General features: G+C 50.2%; 1 protein-coding gene across 1 annotated transcript in view; it reads left to right on the top strand.

The window, feature by feature from the left end:
- The first annotated feature begins 652 nt into the window (after positions 1–652).
- LOC136370308 (T-box transcription factor TBX4-like) overlaps positions 653–17815 on the top strand; it is a 31628-nt gene continuing 14465 nt past the window's right edge. The window contains exons 1-5 of the mRNA XM_066333683.1: positions 653–833; positions 2205–2363; positions 3054–3148; positions 14883–15002; positions 16657–16804. Of these exons, the coding sequence (XP_066189780.1) occupies positions 2208–2363; positions 3054–3148; positions 14883–15002; positions 16657–16804 (519 nt within the window). The 5' untranslated portion in view covers positions 653–833; positions 2205–2207. The remainder of the gene's footprint in view (positions 834–2204; positions 2364–3053; positions 3149–14882; positions 15003–16656; positions 16805–17815) is intronic.

Raw genomic sequence — 17815 nt, 5'->3', positions numbered from 1 at the left:
TGTCCTCGTTGCTCGCAGGGAGACCCGCACCGAGAGCAGGCCGCAGGCCGGCAGGCACGGGGGCTTCGGTTGCGGTGCGGGGTCAGGGAAGCCCACGGGGGTCGTGGGCCCCTCCTGAGGCGGGCCCCCTGCCCAGGCGTGATCCCGGCTCTTCCCCATCGCCTCTCCCCGGCCACCCCGGCTCCCGCCGCAGCTCCCCTTCCAAGCGCGGCCTATGCCCCCCGCTGAAGCCTCGGCCTCGCCCGGCTCGGCCTCGCCCGGGCAGTGGGGAGCCCCAGGACCGTCGGGGCTGCGAGGGGTCGGTGGTGCCGAGGATGTCCCCTCTCCCCGGGCTGCTCCCGGAGCAGCGAGCGGCTCCGCTCGGCGCCAGGCCCGGCGCAGGGCCGAGGCAGGCCGGGGAAGGCCGCGGCCGGGCCCGGTGCGCCTGGGCCGGGCGGCCGCTGCCCCCGCCGGTGCCCCCCGGTGCGGACCGTCGGGCGGGCGCGGGGCCGGGCCGGGCCGGGCCGGGCGGAGCGGGCCAGAGTCGGTGTAAGGGGATGTGATTGACAGCGGCAACGTCAGCAACAGGAGGGGAAGGAAAAGGGAGGGTGGGGGGGGGGGGAGACAAAGAGGGAGGGAGTCGAAAGGCCCCAAACTGGATCTTTATGGAACATTTTCCGCCGAGATCAAGGGAAAGTGAATCCGCGCAGCGGGGGATGCTCCGCACGCCGCTGCCATCGGGGGCCGCGGAGCCGCTCCCGGCCTGAGCGCCCCGCGGATGCCCTTCATGCCGCAGCCGTCCCCAGGCCAAGCCCGGAGCCCCCCGCTGCGCCTCCTGCCCCTCGGCCGGCCGTGTGAGTTCCCGGGGTGCGGGGGGAAGGACGGGACGGAGCGGGGGGCTTCCAAGGGTGCGGGGCTCCCTGCAGCCCGCCGAGCCCCGGCCTGGGGCGGGACACCGCCGCCAGCCTGCCCCGCTGCTCCCTTGCTGCTCCCCGCCTGCCAACCTGCTCCGAGCCGGGAGCACCGGTCCCTATCCGGGGCTGCAGCCTTGCTCTCGGGCTTGGCCGCGGACACCTCCCACCTGTGCCCTCCCGGTCACCCGGCTCCGCTCTGCGCTTGGACGCCGGGAAACACCCGCGCCTCGGCCGGGCTGCGGCCGTCCCGACAGCCGGGCGAGGGTCCGCTGGAGACCTGGGGCATTGAGCCCCGTGCCGTGCTCCCCGCTCGGTGCTCCCTGCCCCGGGGACCGCGGCTGGTCACTGGGGTATGTGTGTCCGCTCTCAACACAGCCGGGCTGGCTGTCCGGCTCCTCGGCGGGAGCTCTGCCTGGAATTCGGGTGCGAATGGAGCTGGGAGTCCCGACCCCGCTCTCCCTGGAGCTCTGCTGGAGCCGCAGTTTGGGGTTCCAGCCGCTCTCCCCGGAGCTCTGCTGGAGCTGCAGTTTGGGGTGCCAGTCCCGCTCTCCCTGGAGCTGCAGTTTGGGGTTCCAGCCGCTCTCTCCCCCTGCACAGCCGCTGTCCCGAAGAGAAGCTCGGCCTTGGCGGCTCGGGGCAGGGACGGGGCTGCGGGCCGGGGACAGGAGCGTTCCCTCGGGGGCCGGTTTCGGTCCCTCGGGCTGCTCCCCCTCGGCTCCGCCGCTGCCCGTCCGTCCGTCTGTCTGTCGGTCCGTCCGTCCGTCCAGCGGGGCGGGCGGCCGCGTCCCTCCGCGCTGTAAAAGTCGGCGTTGATGCGCGGCAGCCCCGGCGGAGCTGTCAGGCCTTATCTTTATTGGCTTTTCCCAGTCTCCGTCCAAGTTTAAGAGGGGCCCTTTTATCTCGGAGCCCAGCACTCCCCCTGTTTACACCGTCCGGCTCCGCCGCAGCTCTTCGTCGCGGAGCCCCCGACGGGACGGGGCAGAGAGACCGACCGGGCCGGGCTGCGCTCCGCCACGGGTACCGGAGGGGAGAAGGAATCGGGGCTGGGGGGCTACGGCCACATCAGACATGAGCTGCCCTGGTTCAAGCGGGAGCGCAGCCACGCGTGGGCGGCTCTCCGGCCGTGACTGCGGCACAGCGGCTTCCCCCGGGCCCGGCCGTGTCACATCCCGGTGTCACCGCTCCACGAACGACCTCGTGGAGGTCCTGACCTCGCAGGTGGCCGGTGCCCGGAGCCGAGCGAGGGGTAGGAATTGGACGTGATCCCCTGTGCGCGGCGACCTAACGTTTGCGCCTCTCTCTCCCCCCAAGGAAATGCTCCAGGAGAAAAGCCTGTCTGAAACCGAGGAAGGGTTTCCAACAGCCCCCGCGGCCGGCCATGCGGACACCTCCGCCGGCTCCCCCGTGCTCGGCGTAGCCGGGGGCAGCAGCACGCCGCTCAGCAGCCCGCAGCTCCCCGACCCCGAGCAGGTACGCTCCGGCCGGCCGCTCGTCCTGCCCTGTGCGAACCCATCTCCCCGACGGCCGCGCTGCGAGGAAAGCTCATTTTTCTTCACTTGTCTTTGCCTTTTTTAATTTTTTTTTTTTATTGTTATAAGTTTATTTTCGCTGTCCCTAGCAGGCCGCCCGTCGGTGCGCAGCTCGGTGAAGGGAGAAACCGAGCACCAAAAGCCGCGGCCGCCGCTCCTCCCGCGGAATTCACCGGGGTTTTTTTTTCCATCCCTAAATAAAATGCGGTTTCTGTGCCTTCACCCCGTGCCTCTGCGATGTCCCCGGCACCCCGCGGAACTCACAGCCCTTGTCCATTATCCCCGCGGCTGCTTTTTGGGAGGCTTAGGGCGAGTTTACCCCAACAGACTTTTTCTTTTTTTTTTTTTTCCCCTAGGAAAAAGAAAAAAAAATTAAAGAAAAAAAAATTCCATTTAGCCGCAATGTCCTGCCTGGTTATGAAAGTCTGCAATTAAAACCGGCCTCCGTTTGTTTCTCTTATTTTTGGCAAAGGGCAGCGGAATTTTTGAGACTCCATCCTCCTCCCAAACGGGCTGGTGGCTTCACCCAGAGCCTCGGCTGCAGCACGGGCCCTGAGTATCCCCAACCCTTCTCGAAAGTTTTCCCCATCATTTCTTGCTCTTCTCATCATCTTAATTAATTTTTTTACAGACAATAGAAAATATCAAAGTCTATCTCCATGAGAAGGAGCTATGGAAGAAATTTCATGAAGCTGGCACGGAAATGATAATAACCAAAGCAGGCAGGTTAGTGAAAATTCCCTGCAAACATGTATTGCTTCTGATCTCTGTGAATTGTCCTGTTTAACAAGACTGGGTTTTGCAGAGCTGCCACAGTCAGTGACATTTAAAAATTATTATTGTGATGGCAGATTTCAGTAAGATCGTTTTTTCAGTGTGAACTGTACATGTGTTTTTGGAATGTAGATGCTAGAAAATGTTGTGGAGTCATTTGGAACATTTAGTCCCGATTCTCTCTGGTAATGATTTTTTTAAAAGTATTTTTTAATTAGGAAATTAGCATAATTGTGGTTTATTTTTTTTTTCCCCCACAAAGCAAACCCCTTTCCCTTTTTCTGTGCCGTGCACTAAGACCTGTGCTGGGATACTCTGCACCAGAGTTTTAGCAGTATGAACGTTCTTTTAATCTCAAAACTGAAAGAGAAACGGGTGTCACTTCTGGGTTAAAAAAAAAAAAAAATCTATTTTCCCTTGGAAACAAATAATTATTTTTATCAAATCAGAATCCCCTCAGTGTGCACATCCAGGAAGAGAGACCAGAACTCAGCCCTGCATCTTCTCAGGGTTCCTGTCCTGCCTGGGCTGTTTTGTGGCAGAATTAATGTCAGAAAATTAAAAATCGGAATTAAACCTCAGACCATCACCGGCTCGGGAATGGGATAATTCCCAAGAAAATTATCCGTGTGTCACTGTGGGCACCAAAGTATCTCTGCCCTTGGCTTCTGGGGCAGCGGTCTCACCTCGCTGCTGCTGGGAGGGAAAAATTGAGGTGTTAACATTTAATTCCAGCACGGTGAGTGGTTCTGCCCTGCCCTGAGAGTGCTTGTTTTACCCTGTGCTAGCGAGCCGTGCAGCACACACTCAAATAATGGGGAGAAAACCGAGGAAAAAAACCCCCCACAAATAATTTCTATGCAGTTTTTATTTCTCTGTGGTGTCTGATCCCTTCGTGCAGGGCAGCCGGGGGTGCTCACGGAGTTTGTGTGTGATTTTTCTGCCCTGTTTGCTGCTCACACTGTGAGACCCAGAAGCCAACCCTCGGCTTTGGATTTTTGGGATTGATGGATGCTTTCCCTCTGCTTCCCTCCATCCCGGCAGTGCTGCTCTCTGCAGCAGCTGCTCCGTGCAGGGAAGTTGCACTCTAATAAGCAAGATATTCCCATTATTCCCCCCGGAGAGGGATTGTATGTCCCGGGAATCTTCCATTTATTTTCTATGTGGCTGTTTATGGAGTGATGGCGCAGGTAACTCGGTCCTTTTCACACCTTATTTTGGTGTAAATAAAATCTCAGGGCTTGTTCTGCGGCGTCTGCTGACGGCAAGAGCCGGGTTTGTTTGGATGGCTCTGTTCCCTAAGTCAGCTCAGATGAGGGGATCAAGACCTCAGATATTTCACCCTTAATTTATAGTATCTGAGTGTGTCTGTGCGGAGATGTGTAATATCTGTACCAAATCCTGGACCCTAAGCATCCCAAACGTGCATGTTATCTCTCTGTAAGTCTTAACGTGGCTTGTTTAAACAGCTCCATATGGACAGGGCTCAGTCCCACATTCCTTGTCCGGTGGAGCTGGCAGTGCACCTTTCAGGAGGTGGGATTGGGGGGGTAGACTACAAAATGTACAAAAATTGGGGTGTTTTTTTTTTTTTTAAGTTACCCGAGCCAAATTCTCCGTTTGCGAAATTCAGTACAGCGCCATTGAGCTAAAAGAATCTTTAAAAATTTTTTATAAACAGATTTGAATTTTTTTAAAAAAGTAATGAAAGAAGTGGCTGAAGTCCTGATGAACAACACGGAACAAAAGACCCCTTTTTTTAAAAATTTTTTCCCCCATTGAATTCAGCTGCAAATGGTGTCAGAACACAAGACGAGGGTTTTTTTTTATCGGCGTTTTTAGCAGCGAGTCACCAGCCCCTACAGCCCCAGCCAGGACCCAGCTCGGTTCTCCCTGATTTGGGCTGGGCTCTGCTGCAGCACCGACGGCAAAAACACGCAAAATAATTAGCATTAATGACCAAAAAAAAAAAAAATCGACCAACTTAAACGCCGTAGCTCCTGCAGTCTCGGTGCCACGCGTGGCCGTGCCGAGGGCAGGGCAGCCCACGAGCTGCAGTCTGCTGCTAATCCCCGTGCAAAGGACAAAATGAAAATTATTGCTTGGTGCAGATTTTATTTTACCCCAGCTATTTAAATAGAGAGTCGCAATAATAAACCTCCTCTTGAGCCAATTAAAATTAAAAAAACAACCAACAAACAAACGATGGTTAATGGAGATTTGTGTGCACTTGCATCTAGCGTTTGGGGGGGTGTGGAATGAGGGAAAGCGGCTAATTGCAGGCACTAATCAGGACTCTAATCCCCCTCCCAGCAGGCACAGAGATGCCCCTGAATGCCGTTAGTTGAAATCACTTAAATGTAGGTCCGTCTGACCTCAAGGGGCACAAACGAAAAGAAATGGAAGCCTGATTTTTAAATTTCAAACAACAACAACAAAAAAAAAAAGAGGGACTCTAATGACAAGTTCACTCAATGGAGAGGAAATGTAAAGCTCAGCGGAAGCGTTAATTCCATGGCAATGGTGTAAAATAGCTTTTTTTGTATAAACAAGGCAAATATTGATAACTTAGTTGGGGGAGAAAGGAGGAGTCATTTGTTTCGTTCTTTGTAGAGCTCCACAGAACGAGCCAACTATAAATTATCGAGAATTTAGGGCTGAGAATTACTTTAGGGGATTATTACTCCCTCTTAGGACTGATCTGTAGGAGATATTAGGAGAGCACAGCAAGCTCAGCATTGAAATAGAAATCATGTTGTTGCCAAGAAAGTTTGATTTATAAAGTGGAAACATCTTTAAAATGCACTTGCTATCTTTTTAATGTCCGACTGCTTCATTGTGGGAGGGGAAAAAAAAAAGAGATTATTTTATATTAAGAGGATCATCAAAAGATAAAAAGTTTATGTTAGCAAAGTTCCCTGAACTTTGGAGAAAAAAAAAATAGGATCCTTCAGAGCGCCGGTGGCAGCGGGATGGGCGCCGGCTCCATCCCTCAGAGCCTTCCTCTCCTTCCTCCTCGTTCAGGGTTTGCTCTAATTACTGATTTCTCCTCCGGATAATTCTCTGGTGAGAATTATCAGAGATTGTCCATCCCCGGAGCTGCTCTAACCGGGGAGAACGGGAGGAAAAGCGGCCACGGCTGAGCCCTTCAGGCACTGCCCGTGCCCAGGGTGTTTGCAGGGCAGTTTTTTGGGAGATAGAAGGAATCCTGTTGTGTGAGCACTGCCCATATCCAGGGGATTTTGCAGGGCAGTTTTTTGGGAGATAGAAGGAATCCCGTTGTCTGAGCACTGCCCGTGCCCAGGGTGTTTGCAGGGCAAGTTTTTTGGGAGATAGAAGGAATCCCGTTGTTTGAGCACTGCCCATATCCAGGGGATTTTGCAGGGCAGGTTTTTTGGGAGGCAGAAGGAATCCCGTTGTCTGAGCACTGCCCGTGCCCAGGGGATTTTGCAGGGCAGGTTTTTTGGGAAGCACAGGGAATCCCGTTGTCTGAGCACTGCCCCTCTCCAGGGGATTTTGCAGGGCAGGTTTTTTAGGAGGCAGAAGGAATCCCGTTGTTTGAGGAGCCCCGGAGCTCCCGGTTCCCATCGCTGCTCTCAGCGCGGCTTTCCAGGGATGGGGGAATGAATCCAGCGAGCCTGGAGTTGGGAAAGAATTGTTCACAAACCCTCCCGTGTGTGTGTGTGTTAAAACAGGCAAAACCCCCTCCAAAACCAAACCAACCAACCAAAAAAATCCCTCACCCTCCCCTGCCCCCGCAAAAAATACTTAGCCAAAAAATACCCTAAAAACCACCACCACAGAAAAGTTCCAGTCGGTGAGATCCTATTAAATCCAATTAATCAAATCAGTCTAGATGCTAATGGTGTATTGGAGGATGCAGATGCAGCTGCACATCTGGATTCCTCCCCTCTGGCTGCCCTGCTGTGGGAGCATCGCTGTGTTGTAGCAGGGTGCACACCTTTCCTGTGGGATTTTAGGAATTCCACACTTGTGAAATTGTACGAGGGGTGGGGAAAGCAGAAAGCAAATGAGGGACTTCATTATAAATCTGGCTTTCCCATTTCATCCTCTTGCTTTTATGTGCTATTATTTAACTGAACAATTGTAGATTTTTTTTTTTTTTTTTTTTTTTGTAGCTCGTGGCAAACCATTCTCTGTGAAATCTCATCTTTCAGGCTTTATTTCTGCTGGAAGTTCATCTCTGCTTCCACAGCCTTCCTGGCTCAAGATTTCTTCTTTCTGTTTGATTATTTATTTAGCTGTTCCCTAGGGTTTTTCCCCCCAAGGTGCCAGTCTTTGCAGCGTTGCAGTTTCTATCCAGGTATTGCCAAGGACAAAAAATTTGATAAAGCTTTTGTTTCATCAGTAAAAAAATGCCAGTTCACAGGATGTCTGGTCACATTTTTGTGAACAGTTCCTGAAGAGAAAACGATGTGTCATTTCTCTGTGGTAGCAGAACTGTCCCTGAGACATAACAGGAGGCTCAAGATAGTGAATTTGAGTTTTGGCTGGAGTTCAGGATGTGCACAGGTAAAAAGCCAGCTTTGGTCTCTATGGTAGCAGTTTTTAAGAGGCATATGTAGGAAAAAAAATAGAACCAATAAAGCATCATGCATGTGTGGAAAAGACACAAATCCCCTTTAGATGTTCGGGTTTCATTTTAAAAGTGGCTTATTTCAGTTTTAAAAAAATCTGTTCCCAATCAACTTTAGTAAACCAAAACAAAACTAGTTTTTAGGACATCAAGGTCTGAAGAAGTATAAAATGCTTTGGCTAAGCTGGTGCAGCTTTCCTGTGTGAATAATCCTTTAAAAGTTAAATTTTCCATGCCTCTGTAGGGCATATGGATGCCCAGTTCTCATTACAATTAAAGGGAAATATTTGTCCAGAATCTTTTGAGGCAGTTACAAGAATTTCTGCTGATGGTTTTTGATCCAAAAGCAAACCTTAATATCCGAGATCAACGAAGGAATGCGAGCCGTCAATTTAAAACATAGAAATAAAATAGATATTTGAGGAATGTTTGATCTGCTTGCTCCTAAATTTGGGGTCCTGGAATTATCCTGTTGAGGCAAACTCCTGCTTTTATAGAAAAAAGCAGGAGTGAGCTCCAATGGCTCTTGGCTTTGCTGCTAAAGTTGTCGACAGATTTTGGCAAGGGAGAGGCAGAGCTTGTGCATCCTGAGGAGGGCAGGGATGGGAGTTTGGTTCCTAAAAACACTTCTCTCTTCAAGCAGCCATCCCTGCTCTCTGAACACGTGGGATGCTCACAGTTCAGGATGTTCCCAAAGCTTTCCCTGCTCATCCTCATGCTGGTGGCAGGGTGAGGAGAGGCTTTGGTCAAGCCCAGATGGGCTGGGGAAGGTCCCAACCATCTCTGGGGCTGGAGAGGGAGCAAACCTGCCCTGGAACGCTGTTGGTGACCACATTCTTGCCCAGGTTCTCTCTCAGGCACCTTTGTGCTGTGCTGCTGGTGCTGCTGGAACCACCTCTCCCATCCTTCTGCACGCTGGGACCTTCTCTGCTCAACTTCAGCTGCAGCAAAACGAAAGCCCAGAGAAGCAGCCCGTGGCCAGGAGCCTCGAGTCACCATGGGGCAAAGAAAGGAAATGTTTCTAGACCCCATGAAAGCAGCCATCCAGCTAACCAAGTTCTCAAGTATGTGAGAAACAATGTTTTATTTAAAAATTAGATGTGCTAGCCAGAAGGAAAAAATACAACCTCGCCATTCCAAAAATATAAAAATCCCTTAACTGTCTGACCTTCTCATCACTAGGTCATGGTCCTGCCACCAGATAAATCTCTCCTATCTGCCCATAGACTGAGAGTTCAATGTTGCTTGTGTTAGTGACAGTGAATTTGGGGCTGAAAAATGAACTACTGATGAGAACTCCTGTTGAACCTGTATTGTTTGTTATTCTGAGGCAAGGATCTGGCATGGGCTAATCCAGCACTTCAAAGTTAACTGCTCTTACTTTGTATACAGAGCGTCATAACGGAGTGGCGTGGGTGATAAGAGAAATAAGGGACTGAGGGTTAGGATACACTGGGAAAATGGGACCCTGTTGAAAAACTCTTTGATCTCTTTAAAGTATTTTCTGAAAGCAAGAATCTATCAAAAAGGAAATGCCATTTAAAAGGCTAAAAGAAACAGCTGACATCCCCAAATTTGTTTTAATCCGCCCTGGAGAATATTCTTTTTAAAGATGCGTTAAGTCAGTGGAAGAAATATTTGTCAAAAGAAGGGAAATCAGAAAAAAAAAAAAAAAAACGAGGAAAGGTCATCAGAATGGAGACATAGTTCTTGAAGCCCTCTGCACACCATTCTTTTCCCTTCTAACAGTGAAGACAAGGAGAAACATCCTCAAGCAGCCACGGGCAGTTCTCAAGAAGAATTTGGGGCCACGTTAGTTGTTATCAGGGATGCAGGTGTGTCATTAGCCTTGGCATTCTGAAACCATCACTGAAGGCGTCTCAGCATGCCCAGCAGGTTCTCAGGAGGTGGTTGCACAGCTTGTTAGCCAAGATGTTGAGTGAGCAGTTGTTTTCTGATCCTTTCACAACCTGATCTGCCACAGGCGGCCCAGCACGGGGGCTTCCGAAAATCCAGTCACTGCTGGATTTTCATTTCACTGTGTACTTGGCCATCCCAAAGGCAAGGATTGTAAAATCTCTGTCTGTCTTTGGAAATCTTTGTCTCATTGTCTTAAAGATTAAGCCAATTAGAGAAATCTTCTCTTTTAACTAGAGAAATTTTTTCTCTTCAACAGCTGAGCTGCTGAAGTGCGTGGGGATGTTTTTATGCCCTTGAAAGGACAGAAGGAAGCACTCAGTAGTATCTGAAGGACCATCCCCACCTCAGGGACGTGCAGTGAGCACCAATCCACATAAATCCATGAGCTTCAGAGAGCACTGACAGCCTTTGGTGAGGGCATGGCTTGAGTTGCTCAGGTGTCCTGGTTCCATGGTGTTTTCTCTATGGAAATACTGTTTGTATTCCCTGTTTACCCTGTGCTGGTCAGAGACATCCCTTCCCAGCTAATGCACCCATAGGGATGTCAGGAATGGTGTTGGCATCTAAGTGAAGGTCAGATTAGATCCTTGTGACAGGAGGGTAGTGAGGGTTTTGTGGCACAGCACAGCCACTGCTCAGATGAGTGTTTGAGCTCCTCAATCAGCTCTGATTCTCTCCATTTTTCTGGTTTGCTGTCCCCTGCCCAAAAAACAAGATTTGGCTGGACATGGGAGCTTTGCAGCCACCCATCTCTCCAGGATCGACCAGACCTGCTCATCTGGGGATTAAAACACACGTGAGATGCCCACAAAGAGGCCAAGCCTGGAGAGCCTGAAAGGCTGGGAACTGCTGCCCCAAAGGAAAGCAAAAGCTTTCCTCTTATCGCTCACTTCCAAATCCAACCAGCCAATTATACATCAATTAAACTTTGTTTGAACATAATAGAAGCTTTGGCTCCATGTCAGCAACTGCTCCACGGTTAAGGGGATTGGATAGTAATAGTATAAATAAATAAACAAGAGATGCTTATTCTAACAGTTCATTTTAAAACAATTTGTGAATATCACGTAGAGATAAAATGTGCCTAGCATAAACTTAGCTAAGCAGTGACTGCTTCATTATCAGAACAAATAATTCACTAGCACATCATCTTTGAAGCTTGGGAGGCCAGTGGAATTGTGCTGCTTGTTTATTTTCCTGGCTTTTACTGTTTTTTGCTACATTTCGTCTGCAGGGAAGGGTGTAGCTGGGGCTGTGGCAGTGTGGTGCCAAGCTCTGGTGATGCCAATCCTGCTCCAGCTGCCCAGGCTCAGCCGCTCTGCCCTCCCCAGGGCATCCCCCAGTGACTGTGGGATTTTAATGCCATGTGGAGTGCCCTGCTCACACAGGAGGCACTGTAGGTTTTTCCCCATGATCGCTTTCTTTGAGGGTGCCTTTCTTTTGTGAACATAAAACCTGATTTAAGTTTTGCTCTGTGAGGGGCGGTGAGAGCTGCTGCCATGGCACAGCAGCACTTTGTCCTTCCTCAGCAGAGAACTTTGAGGGGCACACAAGACCCTCAGGACAGGGCTGAGTGGCCTGGATGGTCCCTTGTGCTTTGGCTGGAGCTGGAGGGAGGGAGAAATGGGTTTGAACGTGCCTAAAACTGGAGTCTTGTCAGTTTTGGTGTTTTACAGAAGAGGCTGCTTGTGCGGAGTCCCTTGTGCTCCCAGGGCTTGTGGCTGGTCCCTGGGTGGGCAGGGGAGCTCTGGGGCTGCTGGTGGCTGCTGGGCCCTGCTCTCTGAGCTCTGCTGCCTCCACCAAAGGTGTGCTGCTGGGCTGGGCACACACCTGCTGTGGCTTTCAGAAAAAGGAGTACAGATCAGAAGGACATTGGTCCAGTGCTGGACATCCCCACCCCAGGGATGGTGTTGTCATTGGCACGTTCAGGGCGTTTGCTGCAGCCCGTGGACACTGTGTCCAAAGAGGTTTTGAGTCTGAGCAGAAGATGCTGAGGCCAGGAAATGCTTCAGTTATTCTCCTGAGTATTGGTGGCTCAAATTTCACCGGGGAGTCGGGTTTTGCTGTGCTGCACTTGTGCCCATCACTGAACTTCCCCAAGCTGCCCCTTTGCCCGAGGCTGCAGCTGCCCTTGGCACAGGAGGTGCCCTGAGGGTCAGATGTCACCTGCTTGCACCCACTCCCAAATTCCCAGTTTTTGGGAAGGGAGCCCCAAATTCCCAGTTTTTGGGAAGGGAGCCCCAAATTCCCAGTTTTTGCCCCCAGTTTCTGTGCAGCAATGCTCTCCCCAGGTTTGGAGCCGTGCGGGAAGGAGGGTGGACAAAACAAGACATCTACCCTGAGTCTTGCTTCAGACCTCCCACCAAAACCAGGCTGAGCTTTCCCAGAGCTTGGCAAAGACCGTTGGCAAGTTTTATTGCAGCACTGGGCCATTCTTGTGCCTGTGCTGGTCCCCGAGCAATGGGTGATGAAACAACCTATTGTCCAGGAGCTGGCCGGGGCAGAGCATCCTCCCCGGAGCCGCCCATCCGCCCCGAGCTCCTGCCTGCACACGGCTGCCAGAGGGGCTGCTTGTGCAAAGCTGCTGCCGAGCTGCAGCTCCTCGTGCCTCTGAGTAGCTCCATTGACCTGTAGTAAATTCGGGGAAATTCAGGCAGGTTTTTGGCCCCTTCCCAGGGCTGACAGGGAGCTCTATAGAGCCACTGTAGGCATAGCCTCGCTCCCGGGCAGGGCTGGTGCAGCTCCACCGTGGTTTTCTCTGCTCCTTTCTTTCAAATGGGACGTTTAATAAGAGCCAGGACATGATATTAGGTACTGTCTCTTGCCTTATTTTTTTTTTTTTTTTTAATTCTCTTTTTAATTCAGTCTCTATGACTGCATTTCCTTGGCTGCAGCTCCAGGGTTTGTCATGCCTTCCCACCAGAAATGCACAACCCATGTTTGTATCATGTTGCAAAGAGATATTTACTAAACGAGCCTCTGCCAAGGGGTTGAGAAATATGTTTTCATTAAGAAAATTAAACTGACAAGTCCCTGGACAGCACATTAGTCGCATATTTTTTCTTTAAGGCCAAAATGCAGCAGCTAATAATAATGATGAAATGTCCATGCACAGCCAAATTACTAAAATCTACCCCGTGTTTTCCTGGAAAAGAATGCAGAGAGTTGGCAAACTTGGTTGTAGCTGGGTCTGTGGACTGCTGAGTACAATGCTACCACTGCGAGATAGTGAGTGGTTTGCAAGTTAAGCAACACCTTCAATCAGATGTGAGTTCCCATTTGTTATCCTTAAAGAATTTCAGCTGTATATATTATAGTAGTACTTTGGCTCTTTGTATTTATTTTAGAGGGCTATACTAAAGAACATTATAAACTCAGGCATGTCCATGCTATATGAACTCCATATGCTGAAGCTTAATTTTAAATGCCATTAAAAAAGCACTTAACATTTACAATATATCAGTTCAGCTACTTTAGCAGCTTGGATGTTCTACAGTAAATGAAATGATTGAGGGAAAAAGAAATTCAGAAGCTCAAGGTTATAAAAATCCCCAACGCGGTATGACAAACTGTCACATTGTGTCCATCTCATTTCTGGTTTTTAATAATTTTCTCCTCTTTTTTTTTTCTTTTTCTTTTTTTGTTTCATTTTAAAATGCCATTTTAAGGCCTAATTAAAAAAAAAATCTTGGCATTCAGGTTGGATTCCATATACAATTTTTTTCAATGTGTGAATTGGGCTGTGTATTCACAAATTGAAATGTCCTACTGTATTTACCCAGGTGCTTACCTGTAGGAGGACAAGGTTAAGAGGAGTGCAGAGTTTATGAATGAAAATCAAAGAGGGACATTGGTAAACCACCCCTTTTTAGTCCAGGCTAATTACATGGTAAACATCTGGAATTTATGCAGGGCGGTTAAAAGAGTCAATTGAAACGATTCTGAACAGGGCCCATTTTGTTGCCTTCTCCCCAAGCAGCGACAAAATGGTGCTGCAGACCTGGACCAGCTCAGGAAAAGAGGGATAAAGTGGGGGGACAAAGTGGCCTTGGATGTCTGATGGAGAAATGACATCAGGATTTGGGCCCATCTTAATTGACGTAATTAGGACGAGCCCAGGATGTGGCAATTCTCATCCTCCGTCCCCGTGTGCCGACGGGAGGGAGAACTTTGTGTCCTGGCTGGAGGGGCTGTGGTGAGCCAGTTTGCTCTATTGACTTGAGTGTTTTTACTGGATGAGGAGGAGGTGGGGAAGATGGAGCCAAGAAAACAGTTACTCTGAGGATGTGAAGTGCCTAATCCTGCAAATCCTGGCTGCTGACGCGGCCTCGAGGGATTGGGAAGCCCATGGCAGTGTCAGGATCCATTAGGGCCCTCTCCTTTGGATTGCAGGGCTGGACTGGGATGGAATCTGCTGTTTCCACAGCCACATGGCTTTATAAAAAGGTATTATTTAATATCACAGAGACTCTGTGGGTCTGTAAGACACGTGAACGTTCTCTAGTGATGCACTGGTTTATGGGATGCTCTGGTTTGGTGCTGGTTGCTGAAGCCAGGCACATTTAGGTGGGAAGTTCTGCCATGCTCCAGGCTCCAGGAACATTTAATGGGTGTGCTGTGAATTTGGGAAATCCGGGAAGGCCAGAGGAGCCTGTCTGCAGGCTTTAACCCTTTGTCTCCACCAGGTTTTAATGATCCTCAGTTCTCAGTTTGTTGGAGGGAGCCCAGGGGTGGCGGTGGGACCTGGTGGATATTGGGATCCTGTGAATGACAAAGCCTGTGCTTGGTTTCCTCTGAAATGTAGGCAGGTCTCCTGACTTTCCAAACACTTCCACAGCACCAAGAAATCTGCAATTTTGATGCTGCCATAAGCCAGGTAGAGCCTCCTGTAGAAGTGAGGGCTCCTTGTCCAAGCCTCCCACAAACAGGGATGTGTTGACCCCCCTGTATCTCTGTCTGCACCCCCCTTTTCCTGGCACTGCCCCATTGCCCCCCTCCCTATACCCTTATCAAAATCTGTGCCCACTTTTGCACTGGCACACATTTCAGATATGAACAGGAACCAGTACTGTCCCGGCTGATGGTGGATCTGCTTTTTGGGCTGCTGCTCCAAGTTTCCATCAATTTTCCATCCCTCACTAACGTGGTAACCCTGTGCTTTTCCCTAAGGAGGATGTTTCCCAGTTACAAGGTCAAAGTGACTGGAATGAACCCCAAGACCAAGTACATTTTGCTGATCGACATCGTCCCGGCCGACGACCACCGGTACAAATTCTGTGACAACAAATGGTAAGACAACCCTGCTGCTTGCCTGCTTTTCCTGAGGAAAATTGCAACTGGACCCACCATTTGTTGTGAAAACTTAGAAACCAGCTGAAACACCTTCCCACGGGAGGGATGCCAACATCCCAGAGCTCTCTTTGGTGGAGCAGTGATGGACACGAGAGGCAGGGCTGGAAGTTTAAACCAGACAAATATAAAATGAGATATTATTAACAGGCTGGGTGGTTAATTGCTGGGGAAAAGTGCTGCTGGGGGTGGTGACTTGTCCATCCCCAGAGTGTTCTGGGCTGGGGGGTTTTCTTGGAGAAGGTGCTTTAAGCCAAGCACAGGTTATCTGGCCATGTGCAGTGGAGAAGGGTAAAGCCACAGCCTGCCTTGTACCAGAGCCTGGACAGGATGATCTAATGGTCCATTTTAGCCCTCGAAACTAGGTCTCTATGTGACTCAAGAAAAGTTTTAAATTCCTTTCTTCTATAGTAATATTTTGCTTTTAGGCGAGCAGCTATAAAGCGAAATATGGGGTGGTTTACTCAGAGCCCTGATTCTCTTCTGTTATTCTTCCTTTCCTTGTGCCTTTCCCAGCTAAGTGACTTACCCGAGAGGCAGCTGGGATTTTTGCTCTCTGACAAAAGAAACGTGTTGTTTTCTCTTTTGATTTTTTCCCCCCCAAAATGCCCAGCAGCCTCCCTCACTGCCACTATTGGCTGTGGTTTCCCCAAACCCTCCTTCCAGGGGCTGCTGCCTGGTGAAAAGCAATGGAAAATCTCACAGGGAACGAGCCCGGTGACGTCCCAGAAAGCAGAAATTATTTACTTGCACATTAGGGCTGCTGGAATTTTTAAAACAAAAAATCCCTTTTCCGTGTGCTTTTGTCCCGGAATGCCGCTGGGTGAGAGGAGTGGACTGAGGGTCTCTGCACCACGGTGGCCACTTTGTGTGTTTCAGACATGGAACACGAGATGATGGATAGTTGTTAACTCCGTTTGATTTCGTTTTTGCCAGCCCTAGAGCTGTTTCCCCTTTTCCTTTTATTGCTGCTGGAAAGTTTCTGTTGTTGTTGGTAATATTGCTTTTATTGGGGTTTTATAAGAACAATGTGGAGTAATGAGGGCGTTGCCATTAAGTGATGTCTCATGGCTGGGCCTTGTGTCCATGAGAGCTGGTGGTGGTGTGGGGCAAGGGGAGCTGCAGAAGGGTGCTGGGAACAGCTCCAGAGTGGGAAGCAGCCCCTTCCCACTGGGACAGTGTTGTGGCTTTAATTTGGCTATGGCCTGCCTGGCCACACCACTTCTGCTCTTGCCCATAGCTCCTCTCTCCTGTGCAGGGCCATCTCCCTTTGCAGAAGGCTCTTTGAACACTCCCCAAAACCCAGACAAGTTTTCCTCCTTGAAAAGTGTCTCCACAATGCCCACGTGGAGACACTGCCCCAGAGAAACTCCACGTGGGAGTTTCCAGGGAAGTCCAGGGATGGGATCACTGTGATGCTGGAACAAGGATCCCAAAACCCTCCACGAGCAGCAGGAGTCTCCATGAGTTCCCACGTCCCAGTGCATCCCCCCAGGGCTGGCGGGAGGGTTGCTGGGATGAGTCTAAGGACAAAAAAAGCTCTTCCACGTGCAGGCTGTGCCAGGGTGATGCCATCTGTGCCCTCTGTCCCCAGGATGGTGGCTGGGAAGGCCGAGCCAGCCATGCCGGGCCGGCTGTACGTGCACCCCGACTCTCCAGCCACAGGAGCACACTGGATGAGGCAGCTGGTGTCCTTCCAGAAGCTCAAACTCACCAACAACCACCTGGATCCCTTTGGACACGTAAGAGAGACATTCTGCAAGGGCTTTGGGGGTGGGCCTGTAACCCTCGGTTTGTGTCTGGCGTGCTGGGTGGGATGTCACAGCAAATAACAATTCATTTCATAATAAGGAATTACATTATTTTGTGCTGGGAGGGTGTTTAATGCAAAAGGAGAGGTTCTGTGTGTTTCTCTTGCTCCATGACTGGCTCAGTTGTGTCCTGCTGGAGGCCACTGAGTTTTTCTGTTGTGCCCAGGAACTTTCCAGGCAGTGCTGTGGGATTTTCAGCACGTGGTCCATGCAGCTCACAGAAGCAGGTTGCATAAACTCCTGATTTTCCAAGCTGGCTTTGGCAGCCCTTAAAAAGATGAAGTATTTTATTTGGAAAATCTTGGTTCATGTGCATTGGGAATGCAGAGGTGGGGAGCACACAGTTATCTTCCCCAGTGCATTTAATAACTCACACCAAGGGCCCTTGCAGCCTGCCAGGAGAGTGAGTGCTCAGATCCTGCACATAAAAACACAGACCTGTCTGCTTTGCACAATTTGAGCTGGAAGTCACATAAAAATAAACCATCCTTGGTGGGAGGAAGGGAAGAGAGGGTTTAAAATCCTTCCAGGTTTAGTGCCATCAGCTCCTCCTTGTAATACAGGTAAGAGAATCTAAGTTGTGTCATCAAATGTGGCTTTTAACCTGATGGTATTTTAAGCAGCAGCAGTTTGGAGGGCAAGGGAGGCTGTGAGAAGGGTGCAGAGTGGGAAGGGTGTATCTGTCTTGCTTAAAATGATTGTGCATCGAGCCTCTAAAGAGCTTGGAGTCAATGTCCTGATGCCTCCCAGAGCTGTCCAGAAAGTGCAATTCCGGCACAGCTAAATCAGCTGGAGCTTTAGGGGGTTGACTCCAGAGGCAGGAAGACCCTATCAGCTTAAAACACTGCTAAAAATCCAGAATTTTCACCAGCATTTGTAATTTTTTTTGTGGATTTTGAGCCTCCAAAAGCCAAGCAGTCGGTGATAACCCAGCCCCGTGCT

The sequence above is a fragment of the Sylvia atricapilla genome, chromosome 20 (assembly GCF_009819655.1).
Source record: "Sylvia atricapilla isolate bSylAtr1 chromosome 20, bSylAtr1.pri, whole genome shotgun sequence".
NCBI lineage: Eukaryota > Metazoa > Chordata > Aves > Passeriformes > Sylviidae > Sylvia > Sylvia atricapilla.
The sequence above is the reverse complement of the archived record's forward strand: the minus strand, read 5'-3'. Positions and strand labels throughout refer to the sequence as shown.